The 22,948-nt window shown below is 41.1% G+C and overlaps 1 protein-coding gene across 3 annotated transcripts in view; it reads left to right on the plus strand.

The window, feature by feature from the left end:
• brip1 (BRCA1 interacting helicase 1) overlaps positions 1 to 20,569 on the plus strand; it is a 77,254-nt gene extending 56,685 nt beyond the window's left edge. For all 3 annotated transcript variants that reach the window (XM_060944024.1, XM_060944023.1, XM_060944025.1), the window contains exons 15-20: positions 943 to 1,102; positions 1,527 to 1,648; positions 11,646 to 11,758; positions 12,418 to 12,500; positions 12,882 to 13,139; positions 18,053 to 20,569. In XM_060944024.1, coding sequence (XP_060800007.1) covers positions 943 to 1,102; positions 1,527 to 1,648; positions 11,646 to 11,758; positions 12,418 to 12,500; positions 12,882 to 13,139; positions 18,053 to 18,939 — 1,623 coding nt within the window. In that variant the 3' untranslated portion in view covers positions 18,940 to 20,569. The remainder of the gene's footprint in view (positions 1 to 942; positions 1,103 to 1,526; positions 1,649 to 11,645; positions 11,759 to 12,417; positions 12,501 to 12,881; positions 13,140 to 18,052) is intronic.
• The last annotated feature ends 2,379 nt before the right edge of the window (positions 20,570 to 22,948 follow it).

Genomic DNA, 22,948 nt, shown 5'->3' on the forward strand with positions numbered 1-22,948 from the left:
AGTAGTAGCCACACTTGTCCTGATTCACACAATGTGTCTACCTAAACGATAGGACTTAGTTTTTGAATGAGAAGCCTGAAAGTGAGGAGAGGACAGACACGCTTCCCCATAGACTCCCATTATAAACTTGGCAGAAAAGTCACTCGTTTTTAACTCGCTCTAGTGACCTCATTTTTTATACTACAGACAAAATAATTACATCAGTGTGTTCAGGAGAGCCTTGTGGCGCTCACTGTGAAAGAAATTTGTGAATATCTCCTTCCATTTTCGTGTAAATCCCCGTTGTTTGGAGGGAGCGCACTGAGAAAATCCTGTGACACTGTGCTCGCGGGTTGGGGGAGGGTCTGCTCGCTCTCTCTCACACACACACAGAAGGGACGGGCTGAAAGAGTCAGACCGAACCATTTTTGCATTAGGGGTGGTAGGGGGTTCTTGACGCCTTTTTCAAAGACAATAAAGGCAAAAGATCTAGAAATCATTTATTGAATGCAAATATAGCACATTTCTCCCCCAAATCAACACACTTTGAAATGAAATAAGATAATCGCAACTTCATGAGAGCCCAGTTCTGCCCCCCCCCCCCCCCCCCCCCCCCCCCACCACCACCATTCCTGGGCCTAGGACAACATGCCCGTTTGTCCCCACCTGTCGGCGGGCCTGAGTCCACCTCCCGTGTGCAACTCTCACAACTTTTTAAGACAGCTGAAGTATGTAGTTATGTTTTGAGGTCTGAATATTTTGCACAATTTTGGCATTGAATTCTGACTACACATACCTAACTCAAGTCTGAAAATGCTCCTCAGCACAGGTAACTCAACTCTGAATTTGGCTAAAGTGCATAAATTTGAGTGAAGATGCACATTGTGACATTATGGTTAAATGTTCCTTACACCGAAACCTGTATATAGTGAGGAAGCTGTTGGTAAATCTGTGCCTGAATAGATGCTGGATAAGCTGAGAGATCGCTGGATGAACACAGGCTTGTGGGAGAAGATGGAAGAGCGGAAAGCAGTGATTGCAGAGCCGCGTGGAGGAGCCAAGAGTGACTTTGATGAGCTGTTACAAACATACTACAATGCCATCAGACAAAGTGGAGCCCGAGGTGGGAGGAAACAAAATTAATCTCCTATTCTGGGGTCAACATCTCATCTCATTATCTGTAGCCGCTTTATCCTGTTCTACAGGGTCGCAGGCAAGCTGGAGCCTATCCCAGCTGACTACGGGCAAGAGGCGGGGTACACCCTGGACAAGTCGCCAGGTCATCACAGGGCTGACACACAGACAACCATTCACACTCACATTCACACCTACGGTCAATTTAGAGTCACCAGTTAACCTAACCTGCATGTCTTTGGACTGTGGGGGAAACCGGAGCACCCGGAGGAAACCCATGCGGACACGGGGTCAACATGTTGTTTTGTTTTGTTTTTTAAATAAATTTTTTTGTGTGTGATTTTCTGTAAAATTTATTTTGTGCAGGCATTTATTTGATGACTGATTATTAATTTGTTTTCATCTTTACTCAGACGGGGCGCTTCTGATTGCAGTTTGCAGAGGGAAAGTGAGCGAGGGACTGGATTTTTCTGATGACAATGCAAGAGCAGTGGTCACTATTGGCATTCCCTTCCCCAATATTAAAGACCTACAGGTAACGCTCTGTGACACTAAGCATTGGTATACTTAAGTTATTCCACGAAATTGAGTCGTACAGTATATGCACTGATAGCTGACAAGGTGTGCCGCGCTAAGCCTGCTGTAAGCCATGTACGATAAGATTGAGTGAAATAACTGGGGGGAGTTTTCTATCCACATTCACTGGATTTTGAGAAACGGAGCTTTTTTATTTTTTGCAAATTCAATAAATAAAAACTTTACACAAAACGTCCGACAAAATCATTTCAACTTAGAAGGTAAACAAACCGGCAAAACGACAGGAGCAATTTGTGAAAAATGCTATAATGATAATGCTTGAAAAAAAAAAAACGTTCTTGCCATCAAATACTTTTATTCCATATTGTTGCTATTTATTTTGGGGGGAGGGGTGTTCAAGTACAGTTTTTATTTCGTCCTCAGTTGATTCAGTAACACGCTCCGCCACTTTCTTCTTTTTTTGGCGATTGGCAAACCAACTTAAAGGTGAAGTACCGCCACGAACTGGGCTGGAGTGTGGAACAGGAGATGTTTCGGTGGGGGGGGTTTGGGGACTGTTCTTTTATTTAACTATTTCTGTTTCTTTTAAATACTTGATAACAAAGTGATATATCTGACTTGATGCGCTCTGGCATTTTTGTTTTTCTCTGCTCTTGGTCTATGAGCTGAGATCCTAGTAATAGAGTAGCCAATCAGGGTGCGCGATTGCTCATATCCAGTGACTGTGGATAGAATAAATACATTTTACTTCCTTACAGCAGTATTTTAGGATGCATGCTATAATTTTAACAAAATGTGGACCATAATGAAATGTGGACCATAATGATCCTGTGAAATGCTTAATAGTAATTTTAGTACTGCCTGGTTTTATAGTCAGGCCTTAATAATAATAATAAATAAATAAAGTCCAGCTCTGTTGCTGATTTCTACTAAGGTGGGGTTTACATTAGACCGTATCAGCGGATCATCCGATTAACGTTTTTAAAACGATTAGTGTGCACACAGCAACGCCAATACACGATTCGCGTGCACATAGCAACGCCAATACACGGATACGCTTGGCTCCGCAGGCATCCTGCGCTCCAAATCACTCCGCCCTGAACAGCGAGTGCCCTCTGGAGGGTGCGCACTCCAGCCCTGCGCAGCTCACAGAGCGCACGAGTATAGCGCACGAGCAGTGATTTGGGACTGAGACGCTGTGTGTGTGATCTCAGTGCGTGTCGGGCATGCGCGTCACTTACCACTTGCAAGTGGAAGGATGACAAGCCTAAAGACAATCATAACTACACAATGGGCAGTATTTGCATCAGTATTTGCAGTATTTTCATACTTTTATACTCTTTAATGAAAGGTGATACAAGGCGGAAGTCCGCGCCGTTTTTCAGCAGTCGTGTCACATGACCAACGCCAGCGAATCAGGAAGGTGGATGTCACAGTGACGTTGTCCAGTGATGACGCCAGCTAGAGCTCAGCTCAGCGTATTCGCATATTCTCAATGTTTACACAGCACCGGACCAGACACGATCTGGATTGAATACGTGGACCCTGGCGGATTCCCGTTTCCAGGCGTTTTAATGTAAACGGACAGTGCATCCGCAATGAAAACGAGACAGATACGGTCTAATGTAAACTTGGCCTAATTCTAATTCTGCAGTGTTGAAATCCATCAGTGACCTGTTTCAACTTACCAGTTAATTGCCAGGCACTTAGTAGGTTAAAGTAGGAAATTACAAAAATGTGCTCGTTTCCAGGACTGGAAATATTGTAACTGTCCTGTACAGCATTGGTGTGTTTATAAAATCCTCAGAAATATCTTGTAAGAGGATTGTGTACAAAGCAGTAGCTTTCCTTTTCTGTGATCCATAAACTAATTCCATGGTGATTTGTACGGTTTCTGTTCTGTCCTTAGCATATCATCTTGACCTTTAAGCTTCCCCCTCTGTCTACCTTGCTGTCAGAGTATGTTGAAGTTTTTCTTGTTGTGTCTGTCACCGTGAGGGATACGTGTGGGTGATTGATGCTTCCAAGCTCTTCACCTTAGCAGAAACTGTTGGCACGATGGCTGCTTTACCTCTGGGGAAAGGCTTTGCTTTTTTTTTTTTTCCTCTCTCCCCATTTCTACTCTCCTGGAAGCTGATTTGCTTTGCCATTTAGATAAGGTTGTAGAGGGGATATCAGGTGGGTCTTAATTGCAGCCCTTGTTTGAGGCTTTCAAAATGTCCTAGTCAAGCATTAAGCTGATTGTCCAAAGGGGAATCGGGTGCATGCCAGCTCATCCACCTACGTAGAAGACGTTTGATTTCTAAAATGCCACATAGTGTGCTTGACAGAACTCTACAGTGTTTGCTTGTCACCCTGCGTCAGCTTGCCCCCAGATAATTTACCATCAGTCACTTTCGAAAGCCATTGTCCTGCCACATGGTTTAGAAGTGGAGAAAAAAGAATGAGATTGTGTTTACTAAAGAGCAGTCAAGTGAATAGCATAAGTTTTATTAGTACCTTGACAACACAACAACCGATTCTTTAAATTCCACACCAGATTGCTTGACTCTCATTATCTTAAACACTTTGCTACGGGTTGCACAATCATGATGTTTCTAAAATTATAGTCCACAACAAAGTTCACAGCCTGTGAATTTTAAATCAGGTTGTATGAAATTAAAATGAGTTTTTTTTGAGATCATAATTCTTCTCACACTTGTTTCTCGACTCGCTCGATTTCCTGACAAATTTTTGTAAGGAATAATGGTTATGTAGTAATAATATTTACATTACTGTACAGCTCATTGCATTCTGACTTGCGAACACATTTGGTTACATCTTGAACAAAAATAAACATTATTTTGTCGAACATTTTAATCATATCAGGGTGCCAAGGAACCGACTAGTGGCCTAGTGGTTAGCGTGTCCGCCTCTCGGTCGGGAGCAGTGTTGCCAGATACTGCTGACGTTTTCCAGCCCAAAATGTATTCAAAACCCGCCAAAATGCACTTAAAACCGCCCAAAATGTAAAATGTACTTGATGCCTATCTTGTAAAGTAAAAATATGCAGCTAAAGACCAGTATACTATTTGTAAATCGAACAAAAATGCAAACAACTTCTAAATGGCAACATGAGACCGTCAGTGCTGGAGGTGAAAAATCTGCTGTCTGGTACTCGGCTACGTATAGTTGAATCAGATTATAACTTTGCAATCATCTGCTGTGTTCTGAATCCTACATGCACCAGTAGGTGATGCACACGCATAATATTATGTAGGCTATGTTAGGCTACGATGCATATCTAACGTCTGCATTGCTGAGGTTATTTATTTTTTATGTCTTTTATTTATTTATCTTTTTATTTATCCTGTTTGTTTTATTAATTTTATAGGCCTAGTTATTCTGCTTAATTTAACATCAGTGTTGCAAACTTTGCAGTGTGCCTTCTCTCCGTCATTCGATGAAACTATCCATGACTTTAAATCTGGGTCGTTTTCCCACTCCTTTCTGTACTTTTTTTTTTTTTTGTATTTTGCCCACTTTGGCATCTTGACTAGCCGTCGTTCACTAACTGCACTCTGTGTCGTGTGATGCCCACGATCTCTGATTGGGTCACAGAAGTGTTTAATATGGATTGGATTAGATGTAGACTAGTGGACGTAGATAGTACATAGAATGTGCTGCATCAAAGTCCTTCTAGGGCTATATAAGTGTCTCTGGCTGCATTCTCTCACACAGAACGTTGGTGCGAAATATTTATAAACATCTGATAAAAACCCGCCAAACTAACGTCAAACCCGCCCAATTTTTGTCAACCAGCCCAAGCCATTTTTTGCCCGCAAAGTAGAATTCGAAACCACCCAATCTGGCAACACTGGTCTGGAGATCATGAGTTCTATTCACGGTCGGGTCATACCAAAGACCATCATAAAAATGGTACCTGCTACCATCTGGCAAGGCATGCTGTAATACAGATGCAAGTGGGGAGTTAAACTCTCATGGTTACCAGAGGATTAGCCCCCAACTGTAACCCTAGCTATGTAATAGGTGAGAAGCCGAGGGCTACGGAAACGGAGATTGGCGCTGCCCGATGCGCCACATGGCGCGGGAAGGACTTGGACTTTTTTGAGGGTGCCAAGGACAGTGTGTCTATCCAAAGATGTAAAGAGAAACCAATAATATTAAGGGCTGCTTAAGTAATCAGTCATGGCAATGTTTTTGTTCTTCTGGAGAGACTCATTAGCCACTTGGCTATGTTCAGACTGTTAGTCAACATCCAATTTATATGCATGCACAGTTGGAAACCAGTCTTACGTAGCAAGTCTGAACAGATAAAAATCACAAGATCTGATTTTGACATCCGTTTCAAACCACATTCGCATGTGGTTTGAACTGCGATTCAGATTCCATTTTTGCAAATCTGTTTAGGTCTGTCTGCTCTGATTGTATTTCGGGTTTTTCTTTTGTTTGTTTTTTTACGTCAGTGACTTGATGCCACGTAAAGGTCATGTTTACATTACACGTACAGGAAACATGCTAAGTTTGGTGGTGCGCAACCCTCCTCTGTCCTTGACGCGGTCTCATTATTAATAATAATATTTATTTATTTTTAATAAAAACCTGTGCTATGGCTCCACATTGCCATGTGGTACAGTGCCCTCCACAATTATTGGCACCCCTGGTTAAGATGTGTTAAAAGCCTTAAAATAAATTCAATTTTTATTGCAGAAGCATAATCTCGCACTGAAAATTGTAGAAAAATGTAACCCTTAATTTGGGTGAATTTAAAAAAAAAATCCCTGACTAAGAAATCATTATTTTTCATAAAATCACCTGTTCCACAATTATTGGCACCTATAACAATTCCTAGAAAATAAATGTAATTGAAGCATTTCTGTCATTTCTACTGTAGTTTATAAAGTTGATCAGAGTATCTCGGAACCTTTAATTAGTAATTCATCACATCCTGTTTCCCTGGGGTATAAATATGATGTGACACAGAGGCCTATTTCTCTTATCCACTCTTCAACGTGGGAAAGACAAGAGAACACACCATTCAAGTAAGGCAGGTGTGCGTCGACCTTCATAAGTCAGGCAATGGCTACAAGAAAATAGCTGCTCGCCTACACCTGCCCATATCTACAGTCAGAGGAATCAAGAAGTTTAAAACAACTGGAACAGTGGCAAACAAGCCTGGACGAGGATGCAAGTTTATCTTGCCACCACGCACCGTGAGGAGGATGGTAAGAGAAGTAAAAAGTTCTCCAAAGCTCACTGTTAGAGAATTGCATCAAAGAGTAGCATCTTGGGGTCACAAAGTCTCCATAACAACCATCAGGCACTATCTACATGCCAACAAGCTGTTTGGGAGGCATGCATGGAAAAAACCTTTTCTCGCTTACAAGCATAAACGTAAACGTCTGGAGTTCGCTAAGCGGTACTGGGACTTCAACTGAGACCATGTGCTTTGGTCAGATGAGACCAAGATAGAGCTTTTTGGCAACGAACACTCTAATACGTCACAAAAGATGAGTATGCGGAAAAGCACCTCATGCCCACTGTGAAGTATGGGGGAGGATCGGTGATGCTGTGGGCCTGTTTCTCTTCCAAAGGCCCTGGGAACCTTGTTAGGGTGCATGGCATCATGAACTCTTTTTGAAATACCAGGACATTTTTAAATAAAAATCTGGTGGCCTCTGCCTGAAAGCTGAAGATAGGTCGTCACTGGGTCTTTCAGCAAGATAATGACCCTCAACATGTGGCCAAATCTACACAAAAATGGTTCACCAGACACAAAATCAAGCTCCTCCCATGGCCATCTCAGTCCCCAGACCTCAACCCAATTGAAAACCTGTGGGGTGAGCTGAAGAGGAGAGTGCATAGGAGAGGACCCAGGACTCTGAACGATTCAGAGAGATTGTGCAAAGAGGAATGGTCGAATATTCCTCTCTCTGTATTCTCCCATCTTGTGAAATGTTATAGGAGAATATTAAGTGCTGTGGTGTTGGCAAAAGGGAGTTGTACAAAGTATTAACATCAGGGGTGCCAATAATTGTGGCACACATGATTTAATGTAAAATAATTATTTCTTAATGTGGGATTTTTTTTCCCCACTGAATAAATGCACTTTGAATTAAAGGTTGGATTTTTCTCTTTTTTTTTTTTTTTTTGCATTGTCCTATATTATTTAAAAAAAAAATGAATTTATTAGAAGCCTAAGAACATATCTTAACGAGGGATGCCAATAATTGTGGAGGGCGCTGTAAATAAGCCCATTTCATTCCCCTCCATCTTGGTTTGTTTGTGAACTACTTTTACTTTCGGGCACAACGTCATCACTAAAGCAACCAATGTGAATAAGACTGAAAATGAAGATTGCCACACGGGTACACAAATCGGAGCTGATCGCTTGCAATATCTAATATTATATGGTCAGTCAGGAAGATTGGATTTGAATTGGATATGCAAAAAATCAGATCTGGATTGACTGTCTAGACCATGTGTACTGCATTACGTTTTGAGAAGACTGCAGCCGTGACTCACTCGCGGAATGTATAATTATGTCATATACTTGGTCATTGTTTGTAAAGCAGTTGGGAATTTAATGTTCCATACATAATACATTTCTACACAATTTCTACATAATATTAAACATTTCTCATTAAAAGTACTATATGAATTTAATTGAATGGAACATTTGTTTAGTCTCTCTATTGCCGCTTTTCTACTACCAACGCGGCTGAGTCGGGCTGAGCCGTGCCGTGCTGAGTTGGGCTGAGTCGAGCTGAGTGGGGCTGTTGGAGTTGCTTTTCGACTACAACCGCGCTGAACCGTGCTGGCTGGAAGTGGGTGGACACAGTGGGTGGACGTTACGTGATGTCGCAAACAGTGACATCAGTGACCTTTTAAGCGGTAGTCTCACGACCCGGAGAGTAAACAATAAACATGGAGTCGTTAGTGTTGCTGGTCTTGGTGCTGTGGCTTGTTGTCACCGACAACGCCAACAGATACTGGCAAGAGCGTATAGATGAGGCGAGGCGCATAAGGCTTCAGAAATTCTTGTAATTCGTAATTCTTCTTCTTCCGTGTTTACAGATCCCAGCGTGCTCGCGGGGCGTGTGTGGGCATGTGAGGACACTCCTCCTCACCAATCAGTGCACAGGGGAGTGTCTGCTCACGCTCCCAGCCTCACTCGGCTCGGTTTGGCTCGCTTCAGCCCTACTCCAAAACCGTGCAAGTTTTGGGTGCTGAGTAAGGCTGAAGCGAGCTGAGTCGTGCTGCTCTGAGGTAGTCGAAACGCGAGCCGTGTCGGGCTGGAGTGAGCTGAAAAAGGGTAGTGGAAAAAGGGCCATAACTTGCATACCACGAAAGTGCTACCCTCTGCATCAAAACAGTGCAAGAAGTGAGGAGGTTTTTTTTTTTTTGTGTGTGTGTGTGTGTGTGTGTGTTTTCTCATTCATGTGGATGTAAAGCATAATGAATAAACGTGGTTGTGCTGGACCTCACGTTTATGATGTGGCGTCTCCAGCTTTCTGTCCTCTTGCTATCATTATGCTGAACGGAGAGAATAATGTGGTGAGCTTTGGAGCGGAGCGATACTGACTGATACTGAGACCTTGGGTTCCCTGGAGTTTAGGAGATGACCTCATTAGGGCAGAGGCAACAGAGGACATTGACACTAATGACTGTTAGAGTGCAGTTGCTCCTCTGCCTACAGCCTTTCTGACTGACACACACACACACACACACACACACACACACACACACACACACACACACACACACACACACACAGAGGCTTCATCATGGCTTCATAGCTGTCGCAGGCATAGCTGTGACAGATCTGTCATGACACTTTAATCTGACGCACATACACACCTTTTCTTGTACGATAAATCTTTTTCCCAGCATTGAAATGCTTCCATATTTACCTTCACATTCTGTGTTTCAACTCTGTTTGAAACAGTATCTTTGTGGGGAAACAAGTGTCTTAGAACAATGATGAAATCAGGCTGTGTAATGGCACCTAAGCAAATGCGACATTTCCAACAGTTTATCAACGTTGCAGTATAATTTGCTTGCTGTGAAGTTTAAAAAAAAAAAAGCTACTGCAGTATCCAGGGATCATGAAGTCTATAATGCAAAACTTGCCGAGCTTTCATGCATGATGTTTAACATTCAAATGCTGATTAATCTGTTTCCTTTGGGTGCTTTTTATGATTCCATACATGCAGACAGAGTTTCTCAATAAATTAGCCTCTAAAAATGAAGGTTACTGGTATTCTTTGTCAGTTTGCTCCTGTATATTCTGGTTTGATCTGATATGATGCTCTTCCTTCTTGGCTATTGTAATTTTTAAATAACTGCTTAAAATATATATTTTTTTAAAAATCGCACATCTCATCTTAAAATAAGGCATTGCAGGATGTGAATATGGATTTGTGTAAAGTGCACTGATGCATCAGTATGAATCATTCTTTTCTTTTTTTTTTTTTAAGTCTTAGTGCATATACACACACACACACACACACACACACACACACACACACACACACACACACACACACAGTCAATCTTGAAGCATGCCTCTCAGTCAATGTCTGTTTTTAGGGATGAACAGGTAAAGTTGAAGAAGGCTATCCTCTGACATTTAACAAATCCCTTCCAGCTTGTGGTTTCTTGCACATTTAGGAGATTTGGCCCACAGCTAGAACTGCCTTTTTCACATATGCAGCCTGTCATATCGAATTGAGTGTTAATGTAGTGCAGGGAGGTGAAGGCCCAGATGCTGAAATGGACCCTGATTGGAATTAAATGACATTTGCAGCCTTGAGCTAGTGGCCTTTATTTTTGATGACCAAATCTTCATTCAGTTGTGATCAGCATCATATTTTATATCAAATTTGGAAGTGCCTGAGAAGAAATTAATATATATATAAATTTTTTTTGTGCGTGTATATGGTATTTACTTGCATGAAAATATTGACCCAAAAAATTTAATTTGTAGTAATAATAAAACAAAGATGTATTTGACATCATTAAGGATGTAAAGTTGCAGCTCAGTATCTTAAACTCTTAAATTCATAAATCCAAAATATCAACATTTGACTTTTGCTGATGTTTGCTGGGACCAGGCTGTACCTGTCCTGGTGATGGCCTTTTAGCTCTAAGTGGGTGTTTCTGAACACATGGTACCTGTCACAAGCAGTTAGAAAGCTTTGCCAGCCTGTCCTATCCAATGGGAGCTGAACTTTTCACTTGTCGACTTTAAAAGGTTAGCACTAAAAAAAAAAAACAAAGTGATGGGTGGAAATTGATGGACACAACACCCTGCCATTTGTATGGCAAGGCTGATGTCATTCAGTGGCCCGTTCACGCCGTCTCATGCCATAGTCTTCCACCCAAAACCAAACAAAGCAGCAAGTGTGGACAGAGGCTTAGGAAAGCTCTTCAGGCCCTGATGGTCACCTTCATGGTGGTAGGTTCTGCCTGGGGTAATGCAGTGGGCTCGTGTTTTAATCAGGCAGCTTGTCTGAAATAATGTGACTGACCATGGAGTATCTCTGATGAATTGTTTATCTAGCAGCTTTTGTATAACATTTTTTTATATTTGTTCAGAGATGACCTGGCATTTAGTATTGCATTTTGTAGAATCAAATTTACAGCATTTAGCAGATGTCCTTTTCCAGAGTGACTTAAAGAAAGTGCTTCAAAGAAAAACATTTTCTCATACTCATTCAGTGGGTCAGGCACTAAAAATATCAAACTAAACCCTTTTTTTTAAAACCATTTTTAATGTTTTTAGATTAGATTTAGATGATCTATTTAATGTAAGTGCTAATTCAAGTGTTTGTCAAAAGATAGATATTTAGTCTTGCGGTTTGTGTCATCTTTGAGGTCTAATTTGATTTTTCATGATGCATCTTTGGTTCAGTGTAAAAAATTAAATTCTAGGAAACGGTGTTTTTTAAAACTGTTTTGTGTTTAAATGTACATTTTCCTTTGGGTTACAGGTTGAATTGAAAATGAAATACAATGACCAGCACTGTAAATCCAGAGGTCTTCTCCCAGGAAGCCGATGGTATGAGATCCAGGCGTACCGGGCCCTAAATCAGGCTTTGGGAAGGTACATGTTAAAGATTTGTCATCAGATAGTTGGTGGGTAAAAGTGATCTCATCTCATCTCGTTATCTGTAGCCGCTTTATCCTGTTCTACAGGGTCGCAGGCAAGCTGGAGCCTATCCCAGCTGACTACGGGCGAAAGGCGGGGTACACCCTGGACAAGTCGCCAGGTCATCACAGGGCTGACACATAGACACAGACAACCATTCACACTCACATTCACACCTACGGTCAATTTAGAGTCACCAGTTAACCTAACCTGCATGTCTTTGGACTGTGGGGGAAACTGGAGCACCCGGAGAAAACCCACGCGGACACGGGGAGAACATGCAAACTCTGCACAGAAAGGCCCTCACCGGCCACGGGGCTCGAACCCGGATCTTCTTGCTGTGAGGCGACAGCGCTAACCACTACACCACCGTGCCGCCCCGGTAAAAGTGATGACACAAATATTAATGTTGCCAAAAGTCTTATAATTGCATCACGATTATTGTAACGAGGCTACACAGAATTTGTAATATGAACCACTTGAAAGGATACATTTACATCTGCATTTTGAGTGACTGGTTTGAATTAATTTTTTGTAGTGGTGGTTACTGAAAATGAATGAATGTAGAAAGTAATTGATGAGTGTTTTATGTTTTGTCCATTTGCTCTCCATAGGTGTATTCGGCATAGAAATGACTGGGGTGCGCTTATTTTAGTGGACGACCGTTTTAGAGCCAACCCCAACAAGTATATCACAGGTAATGAGGAAAAGGGTTATGCTAGTTTCCATACCATCTATGTTTCAAGTGGCTGTTTTGGAAAGCATGAAGGACTGAGGCCTCATTAATGTGTAGTTGCATGTCTGGAAACACTAGATGGGGATAGTGTTCTTTTACTATGAGATACCCCTGCATGAACAATGGTCAAATAATGTGTACATAAGGCCTCGGTTCTTTTACATGCAGTGGTAGAGTCCGAAGTGTTGATTACATGAAAATCTGCACTATATTATTTACACATCGTGGTCAAAACCGAATTGAGAAGACCTACTACATGATCAAGCGGTGAAATGGTTATGGAAATAGAGAGCAGGTTATGTGGTTAGTCTAACACTCGCTCTTTCCACATGCTCATCCTAGGCCTGTCCAAGTGGGTGCGTCAGCTGGTGAAGCATCATGACAGCTTTACTAGTGCCATTCAGTCTTTGGTGTCCTTCTCCCAGAGCCAGCAGGGAGAAGTAGAGAGCCACACTGAGGAGCTTGCTCAGACTAACCCTGAGTCCCCCAGAGCTCAGTCATCTGCTCTACAGTCCCTTCCTGAGCTTCCGAAACTGCACCAGTGCCTGAACTCTGAGGGTCAGATTACTGTTCCCTCTGTCAGCCACCCTTCAGAAGCAGGTACATGGTCTAACTCCAATTTGCAGTCAAAAAAGCGTTTATTTTTAAACTAAGCTCTACCTATCATGCCTGTAGATTGTGTTTTTACTCCGGACAAGAATTCTAACACCTTTGTTTGAGGAGAAAAAAGCATAAAACCTGTAAATATTCAAAATACATGACTATATCAAATTAATTCAAAGTTCAGTGAAGGTCTTCAAGGGTAGACAATTCATCAGTTCATTATCTAGCACAAGTGAAAGCTCCAGTGTGTTGTCCCGTCTCGTGTTTTCTTTATCTGGATGCCTAATTAAATACATTTTGCTAACATGATCTAATAATGTATGGCCAGCAGGTTTGCTAGTTAAGAGGGGACGACTGTGTAAAAATAGTCTACTCCAGTCCACTTGTCCACTACCGATCAAGTTTTTTGATGTAGCACATTGTGTTTGCGACACTGACCACATTTTGGCTCTGGTGTTCTTGCTTCGTAAGTTAAAAAAATATATTAAGTCTGGCATCTTTATTTTCTCTCAGTATGTTTGAAGGGGAACTGAAGGAAAAAAATTTTTATCATCAAAATTCTATTTATCTCATTTTATAAAATGTAGGAATGCATTTCTGACAGCTATTTTGTCACTGCCATAGCAAGTTATGAGTGATTTGCAATATGCTATGTAATATATCAGTCCGTATGTCAAAGCAGTGGGCGTAAAAGAGATTCGCTGAGACCTGTGTATGACTTCATAAAGTAAAATGTACAGCGGAAATCAAAGTGACCAGCATCCGCCAACGTTGTCAAAAGACCTGCACGCCCTCTTTCGAATGCTGACGTAATCAAGCCGGATGTTTTCCCTGTGTCCGAAATCACTCCCTACTCGCTATATAGGGCACTATATAGTGGAGACGCTATTTTGTAGTGCTGTCCGAAACCTTAGTGAGGATTATGTGAGAAATGCGCTTAGTATAATATGTATTTATCACAAAAATATATGTATGTATTTATTATTTTAAAAACCCACCAGCCGCCTAGCTGGTCTAGCTGGTTTTAATTGTGCGACAGTAATGACGTAAATACCAGCGTGACGGACTAGTCCTTATCCTGTCATCTTTCTAACTCTTCTCTACTCCATGTTGAAGAAGAAGAAACCTTTGTCATATGCACACTTCAAGCACAGTGAAATTCATTCTCTGCATTTAACCCATCTGAAGCAGTGAACACACGCATGCGCGCACACACACCCAGAGCAGTGGGCAGCCACACCAGAGCGCCCGGGGAGCAGTCAGGGATTAAGTGCCTTGCTCAAGGGTACCTCAGCCCAAGGCTGCCCCACGTCAACCTAACTGCATGTCTTTGGACTGTGGGGGAAACCGGAGCACCCGGAGGAAATCCATGCAGACACGGGGAGAACATGCAAACTCCACACAGAAAGGCCCTCGCCGACCGCTGGGTTCGAACCCGGAACCTTCTTGCTGTGAGGCCACCATGCCGCCCGTTGGTTAGAAGTCGTATGGAATAATCTCCATCACTGATGAAGCTGGCAAATCTCGAAATTAATCTAAATTGGAACGATATGGCGATCTGACCACTGTGTAAACGGTTTTCAAAATGGCGGCACTGACACTTCACGTTTGAAGTCGCGCACAAGTCTTGTGAAGATCGCGTGGATAAGCGACGCCTGCTGTGGACCAAACGAACTACATTCAACATGGCTAAAAACCAAAAAGGCTGAGAAGTGTAATATAATATGCCAATACCTGTCACGATATAAGGTTAATAAAACCGAAAACGTAATTAACATGCCAATACCTGTCACGATATAAGGTTAATAAAACCGAAAACGTAATTAACATGTTAATTATGTTTTCGGTTTTATTAACCTTATATCGTGACAGGTATTGGCATATTATATTACACTTCTCAGCCTTTTCGGTTTTTAGCCATGTTGAATATAGTTCGTTTGGTCCACGGCAGGCGTCGCTTATCCACGCGACCTTCACAAGACTTGTGCGCGACTTCAAACGTGACGTGTCAGTGCCGCCATTTTGAAAACCGTTTACACAGTGGTCAGATCGCCATATCGTTCCAATTTAGATTCATTTCGAGATTTGCCAGCTTCATCAGTGATGGAGATTATTCCATACGACTTCTAACCAACGGGCTGCACGGTGGCCTCACAGCAAGAAGGTTCCGGGTTCAAACCCAGCGGCTGGCGAGGGCCTTTCTGTGTGGAGTTTGCATTGTTCTCCCCGTGTCTAATTAAAAAATAAAGCAAGTTTAAAAATGACTTCAGTTCCCCTTTAACTGTGATGTGTGTGCGTTCTGGGAGGAGAGTTGTAGAGTAATAGGTTTTAGTTTGCTGGGTTTTTCAGTGTTTCCATGTACACACATGTTCTTTATTCTCAAAAGCTCGTATGCCATCCGTGCTAATTAATCCGCCTCGTAAAAAACATTCTACTCCGTACCAGATAATACCACGGCTGATTTGTGTAGTGCAGAAGTCAGTGGGATTCTGGAGCATGTATTCTAGAGCATAGTGATGTTTCACACTAGAATAAAGTACGTTACATTTAAACATTCAGGCCAAAAGATAGTAAGAAGTAGGATTTATTTTCTTTTTTATGGTTGTTAAATCTACTCATCCACCAGGTAACTATGAATGGAAAAACTAATACGCTGGCATTAAATCTGCTTGCCCTAGGTGTCCATGCTACTTATTTGTCCACTGCTGGTCTTAGAATGAGAACGACATGACAAAATGGCGTATCTTACGTAGCTTTATGTGAGTTTTGTACACTGTACCAATACAGTAAAATGTAAGTTTGGTTATTTGCACTTCACAAGGCCAAAACTGTGTTGTTTGTGGTTCTGCTGGTATCACAGCCATCAGTTCTTCCCTGTTCTCTTTCACTTGAGATATTTTTGAGATAAAATATAAAGCTTTCTGCAAAAATAAATAAAACGTTTGTGTTTACTGACTGCCCCAATGATACACTGTATATAGAAAATGTTGACGTATTTCTTGAATGTTGTCTTAAGATAGTGCTTTTAAAACTGGTTCTTCAGCTGATTCCTGACTAGTATTACAGTGGTGCTTGAAAGTTTGTGAACCCTTTCGAATTTTCTATATTTCTGCATAAATATGACCTAAAACAACATCAGATTTTCACACAAGTCCTAAACGTAGACAAAGAGAACCCAGTTAAACAAATGAGACAAAAATATTATACTTGGTCATTTGTTTATTAAGGAAAATGATCCAATATTACATATGTGAGTGGCAAAAGTATGTGAACCTTTGCTTTCAGTATCTGGTGTGACCCCCTTGTGCAGCAATAACTGCAACTAAATGTTTCCGGTAACTGTTGATCAGTCCTGCACACCGGCTTGGAGGAATTTTAGCCCATTCCTCCGTACAGAACAGCTTCAACTCTGGGATGTTGGTGGGTTTCCTCACATGAACTGCTCGCTTCAGGTACTTCCACAACATTTCGATTGGATTAAGGTCAGGACTTTGACTTGGCCATTCCAAAATATTAGGTTTATTCTTCTTTAACTATTCTTTGGTAGAACGACTTGTGTGCTTAGGGTCGTTGTCTTGCTGCATGACCCACCTTCTCTTGAGATTCAGTTCATGGACAGATGTCCTGACATTTTCCTTTAGAATTCACTGGTATAATTCAGAATTCATTGTTCCATCAATGATGGCAAGCCGTCCTGGCCCGGATGCAGCAAAACAGACCCAAACCATGATACTACCACCACCATGTTTCACAGATGGGATGAGGTTCTTATGCTGGAATGCAGCGTTTTCCTTTCTCCAAACATAATACTTTTCATTTCAACCAAAAAGTTCTATTTTGGTCTTATCTGTCCACAAAACATTTTCCCAATAGCCTTCTGGCTTGTCCACGTGATCTTTAGCAAACTGCAGATGAGCAGCAACGTTCTTTTTGGAGAGCAGTGGCTTTCTCCTTGCAACCCTGCCATGTACACCATTGTTGTTCAGTGTTCTCCTGATGGTGGACTCATGAACATTAACATTAGCCAATGTGAGAGAGGTCTTCAGTTGCTTAGAAGTTACCCTGGGGTCCTTTGTGACCTCACCGACTATTACATGCCTTACTCTTGAAGTGATCTTTGTTGGTCGACCACTCCTGGGAAGGGTAACAATGGTCTTGAATTTCCTCCATTTGTACACAAGCTGTCTGACTGTGGATTGGTAGAGTCCAAACTCTTTAGAGATGGTTTTGTAACCTTTTGTTGCCTGATGAGCATCAACAACGCTTTTTCTGAGGTCTTCAGAAATCTCCTTTGTTTGCGTCATGATACATTTCCACAAACATGCGTTGTGAAGATCAGACTTTGATAGATCCCTGTTCTTGAAATAAAACAGGATGCCCACTCACACCTGATTGTCATCCCATTGATTGAAAACACCTGACTCTAATTTCACCTTCAAATTAACTGCAAATCCTAGAGCTTCACATACTTTTGCCACTCACAGATATGTAATATTGGATCATTTTCCTCAATAAATAAATTACTAAGTATAATATTTTTGTCTCATTTGTTTAACTGGGTTCTCTTTGTCTACTTTTAGGACTTGTGTGAAAATCTGATGATGTTTTAGGTCATATTTATGCAGAAATGTAGAAAATTCTAAAGGGTTCACAAACTTTCAAGCACCACTGTATATTATGTATTTATTTTCACAACTGTGATGCTGTTTTTTAATGTAGTAGTATGCATGTAAGTGCTGACATGCCTGCTTTTTCTTTGTTGTTAGTAAAGCCCAGCAATTCAAGCAGATGTTTTGCAGTTACTTATAAATAACTTGATCCTTTGTGTCTATTTTTCAGAGGTGATTTTTTTTTTTTCTGAGTTCAGAGTAAGTGTTGAAGGCTTGCTTTTTGTCTTTATTTTTGGTTAGATGATCAGACGCCTTCACAGCATCAGTTGGAATCACGAATTCCTCAGTGTAATGGGCCTAAAATCCTGCCAAAACAACAAACAATCCCAAGCCTGTTCACCTCCACTCCAGTCAGTTCTCGATTCAGGAGCCCTATCTTCCAATCTAAAGACTCCAGGAAGGACCTGGACCAGTATGTAAATTCAGCAGTCGTTAATAAGGACACCGTTTCTACATCTGATCAGGCAGTGAAAGATCAGACTGAAGTTGTTCCACTGAATGAGATTCCACCCGACCCTCCTCTTCAGTCACTATCCCTGTCTCCTGATAAGACACCTCCGTACTGTGCTTCCAATCAGGAAACGAGTGAAGCAGGACCTGTAGATAATGGTGATGATAATGATGAGGAGGAGCAGGAAGACCAGAGCATCTTCTACACCCCAGAGCTGTTTGAAGGAGAAGATGAAGAGTCAGCTGCAGCAGCTGTAGAGGAAAATGAATCAGCTACAGCAGCTACAGAGGAAAGTCCTTCTCTTCAAATGGACCAGCTTCTTTGCCCTATAGAAAAGATGGCTGATGGACAGCCTGAGGAGGTTTTCAGGTCCACGAAGGGACAAACGAGGACCTGTGCTGGCTCTAGTGATGTTAAAGGAGCTGTTGCGTTTCCTGAAAGAGACTGTGTTTCTCCTAACAGAGACTGTGTGTTGTCTGAGAGCAGAGTAGAGCAGGCAGGGGTGAGCTGTGGGATAGGAACTGAGGACAGGGCCACACAAGAACAACACTGCAGTAGCAGCAAGTCATATAGGCTCTCCAGGTCCAGACAGAAAGCATCGAGCAGAGAAGCAGGTAAACCTACTTCACCTGTCTTTCAAGGGAGTCAGCCACAGGTCATTGCAACTGACGATTAAAAAATGGTAACATTTTTAAAATGGTAAATGAATATAAAGCTGTACCATGGTAAATAAGTGTGTCTTTCTAAAAAAAAAAAAAAATGGTGGGAGTTTTAGATTATATTTGGCATTGGTGTCAGTACTGTGGGACTGCAAACACACCGGGTTAATTTGCAGAGAAGATTTTAACACAATCCTGTGATTTCTTTTGAACTGTGTTGAAATGAGTGTCAAGCACATTTTCCATAGCTTCAAAATATGAAGACTTGGTTGGACTGGTTTTAATGAGTGGACCTCAAGTGGAACGGGGAGCTGAAGGATTTCTTACACAGTTCATTTCTCATGGCTGAAAGGTTTTTGATTTTTACACCATTACAGGCCAGTAAAAATTTTAATTGCATGTCCTTTGAATAGGTGAAAATTGTGTATTTAGCCGGGAAGGCATGTGAGGACAATAAATTACCACAGAAATCTGTTTTGTTTTGTTTTTACCCCTAGACAAAAAACCAATAATGTACTGAATACGAACATGCTATAAAATGTTAATTGTATTCTCTTTATGGTGTTGGAGGTTATGGTGTAAAAGCCCTGAACAGTCTCTTTTTTTTCCTCAGCAGATTCTTAACATTTGAGGTAAATGTGCAGATTTCAACAAGTGCACATGCGCACTCAGATAATTTGTGGTTTGGGCTTTATAGTGGTGGAAATCTGTGTACAGTAGCTTCACCTCTGCCCTGAGGTGAATTGCTTTACAGTGCTTGTTCTCAGCACTGGATGTTTTTTTTTTTCCCCCCTTTTATTGTTTGTCTGGCATTGGATTTGAATGGGCGTGGTAGGAGAGAGGATAGAAGGCGGTTTCCCCTTGGTTTTAATGGGAGTGAAATGTTTTCATTTTCAACCCAAGGAATGTGCATGACAAAAAATAAATACATAATTGTTTTCTACAATTGACCTTTATCTGAAAGCAGCTTAAGCTCAATTACTATAGATTTTTACTCATTTTGTTCTTAATATGAGCATAAATAGTGTTTCTCTTAAGCCCTTTTTTAAACCTAGAACATTTGCCTTACCACATTTTTTTTTTTTTTCTTAGCAATAAATCATTGAGTCACGTTAGCATTATTAGAGCCCTTGTTCTGAGTCTAGAGTATAATTTTGTCTGGCAAACTCTTCAGTTCTGGCAGAGATGTCTTGGTCAAATTAAATGCTCTTAGTCTGACAAGAATTGTCTTGTTAGATGGCTTTATGCAGTGATGTCGTTAATGCGGGGGCTACAGAGGAACTGGGAGAAAAGCCTTTCAATTAAAGCTCATCCCTCTTCATCTGTGTTGTGCCAAGTGATTGTAATTGCATTGTGGGAATGGCAGCTGTCCCATTAGTATCAATGCAATCTCGTGCAAGGGAGAAATGTGGGAATTGGCTGTTCAGGATATTCTAGTAAGCTGTCAGCACTGATGCAAGATATAGCACATGGCTACACACTGTCGCAGCCAGAGAATATATCTATCCCTGAAATATTTAATTGCATTATATTGATTCTTCACTTGTCACGCTGATTCCGAACTCAACAGATGGAACTTTTGTTAACGGAAGTGCTGTACTGAAAAGATGTCTTATTAAATGCTATTAAAGCTTGGTCAGTTACTAAGATTTGTATTCATTTTATAAAATATTTAGCTTTGTGAGAAATTCCCATCTAAAATTTAAATATTATATTTGCACACCACCAATGTTATACAATATACGTTTTATTTAAAAGGTAGCATGTGTATGGCCCATGCAAGATTGTTTAGTGGTTGCCTTTTTATAACTAATACCTGATAATGTCATCCTTCTTAACGAAGTTTCATTCCTGACTAAAACTAAGTCCATAAGTCCGGCATAAATTAATTATGCAATGTTACTATTTGTTGATGGTCTTTTGAACATGAGTTTCTGATATAAATATGATTCAGCCTCAACTTCAAGTTATGTTAACCGCTGCAGTAAACAATATCAGTTAAGCACAACCTAATATGAATCTTTTATAATGCGTAGTTATTTCCATAATTGATCGAATAAACTGAATACATTTCATTTGGTACTTTAGGAGCATTTTCCCATATACTGGGAATGAGATGATTATACAGTTTCTGCATAACATAGGTTCTTACTAACTCTACTTGGTTTGTTAGGTCACAGTGCAGTGGAGAGGAAGAAAGAGAAAGTTTGCAAACACAGAAAGCGAGGAAGTTGTCAGGTGGCTTCACAATCTTCAGAAAGCCCAGCCCAGACTTCTGCTTTACCCCTAGTCCACGACATTCGAGCTCAAGGCAGGGATGCAGTTACTACAGAGGCCCAAGTAGCAACAGTGCTAAAAGTGGAGAGTATAGAGGATTCTGAATGTCAAAGTAGCTCCAGGACCATGCAGGCCTCAGTTTTCTGTATGCAGTACAGTAATGCTAAAGCAAAAAGTACAGCGTTGACAGTGAGGAGAACAACAAGGAGAGCAGCAACAAAGCGCATGAGCTGTGCTAAACCCACAGCAAAGGACCGTCATGAGGTCTGTGCTGAGGGTCGGTCTGTAGTCAGCTTTGAAATCGTCACTCCAGAGCCACAGAGTAGAAAAAGTCCGAGACTTTTGGCTGTATCTGAGAGGAACAAACCTCGTCATCAAACAGGAGAAGTGAACGATGTCACCGGTGTTTATCAAAGAGGTAGGAAAATGTGTAAGGTTTTACACCACTTTGAATAAATTCTTGTTTGTGTCAACGATATTGTACAAAACATACATTTGCTAGATTTTGTAATGTAGCCCTTCTTGTACCCGTTATGCGGTCTGTGTGCTCACTTTTACAGGGATCAGAGTTCAAAGGTCATGTGTAAGGAAAAGAAGGCAGACCAATATGGTAGAAAAGGATAAAATCTCTAAAATCAAGCCTGACGAAAGACAGAACGTAAATGTTTAATCTAGTAGTTATGCAGAGTGATGAGATTTTTCCATGTATGACCGTTGGGACAAGTGCTTTTCTTTTCCAGCATTTTTCCAGTGGTTCACCATGTATGAAAGGACTTCACTGTGCTTTATGTCAGACAGAGCTCCTTCCTTTTGCTCAAGGTCAGTTTAACTATTATTGTAGTTGTCTGTATTTTGTTTGAACCCACCCATTTTTCCAAGTGATCAAAAAAAATATTGAAGCATATGACTGACTGTTGTTTCTTGTTGCATAGATGTGCCCTGTTAGATCGATTGCCTAAATAATTAACAGCTTTGAATATCTACTCTTGATTTGAGCCCTGGGTTTTACCTGTCAAGACTGTATCTGTTATTAAGAAGGATAAACCAACACTAAGATCAGTGACTTGTCTATGGGAGAAACGCAAGCTGTTTTGAAGCTGATAAAAGAAGGAAAATTTATCAGATCCATTGCACAAGCATTGGGCATAGCCAACACAACGATTTGAAATGCCTTGAAAAACAAAATAAAACCACTGGTGTACAACCAGACACTGAACAGATCAGCCAAGAAAAACAGCAGTTGATGACCGAAACACCTGTCAAACTCCTCCAAAACAACGGTCAGGAAAAACCCCAAAACAAGAGTTAGTGATGTTACCAACAAGCTCCACAGGGCAAGGGTGAAGGTATCGCAATCCACTGTTTGAAGAAGACTTTGAAAGCAGAAATATAGAGGCCATAAGAGATTCAAATTCACGAAGAAATACAGAGATGAGCCACAAAAGTTGTGGAACTAAGCTCAACCTTCAGCAAAGTGATATAAAGGCCAAAGTGTAGAGAAAGTACAGTGGTGCTTGAAAGTTTGTGAACCCTTTAGAATTTTCTATGTTTCTGCATAAATATGACCTAAAACAACATCAGATTTTCACACAAGTCCTAAAAGTAGATAAAGAGAACCCAGTTAAACAAATGAGACAAAAATATTATATTTGGTGATTTATTTATTGAGGAAAATGATCCAATATTACATATCTGTGAGTGGCAAAAGTATGTGAAGCTTTGCTTTCAGTATCTGGTGTGACCCCCTTG

The sequence above is a fragment of the Neoarius graeffei genome, chromosome 17 (assembly GCF_027579695.1).
Source record: "Neoarius graeffei isolate fNeoGra1 chromosome 17, fNeoGra1.pri, whole genome shotgun sequence".
Taxonomy (NCBI): Eukaryota; Metazoa; Chordata; class Actinopteri; order Siluriformes; family Ariidae; genus Neoarius; species Neoarius graeffei.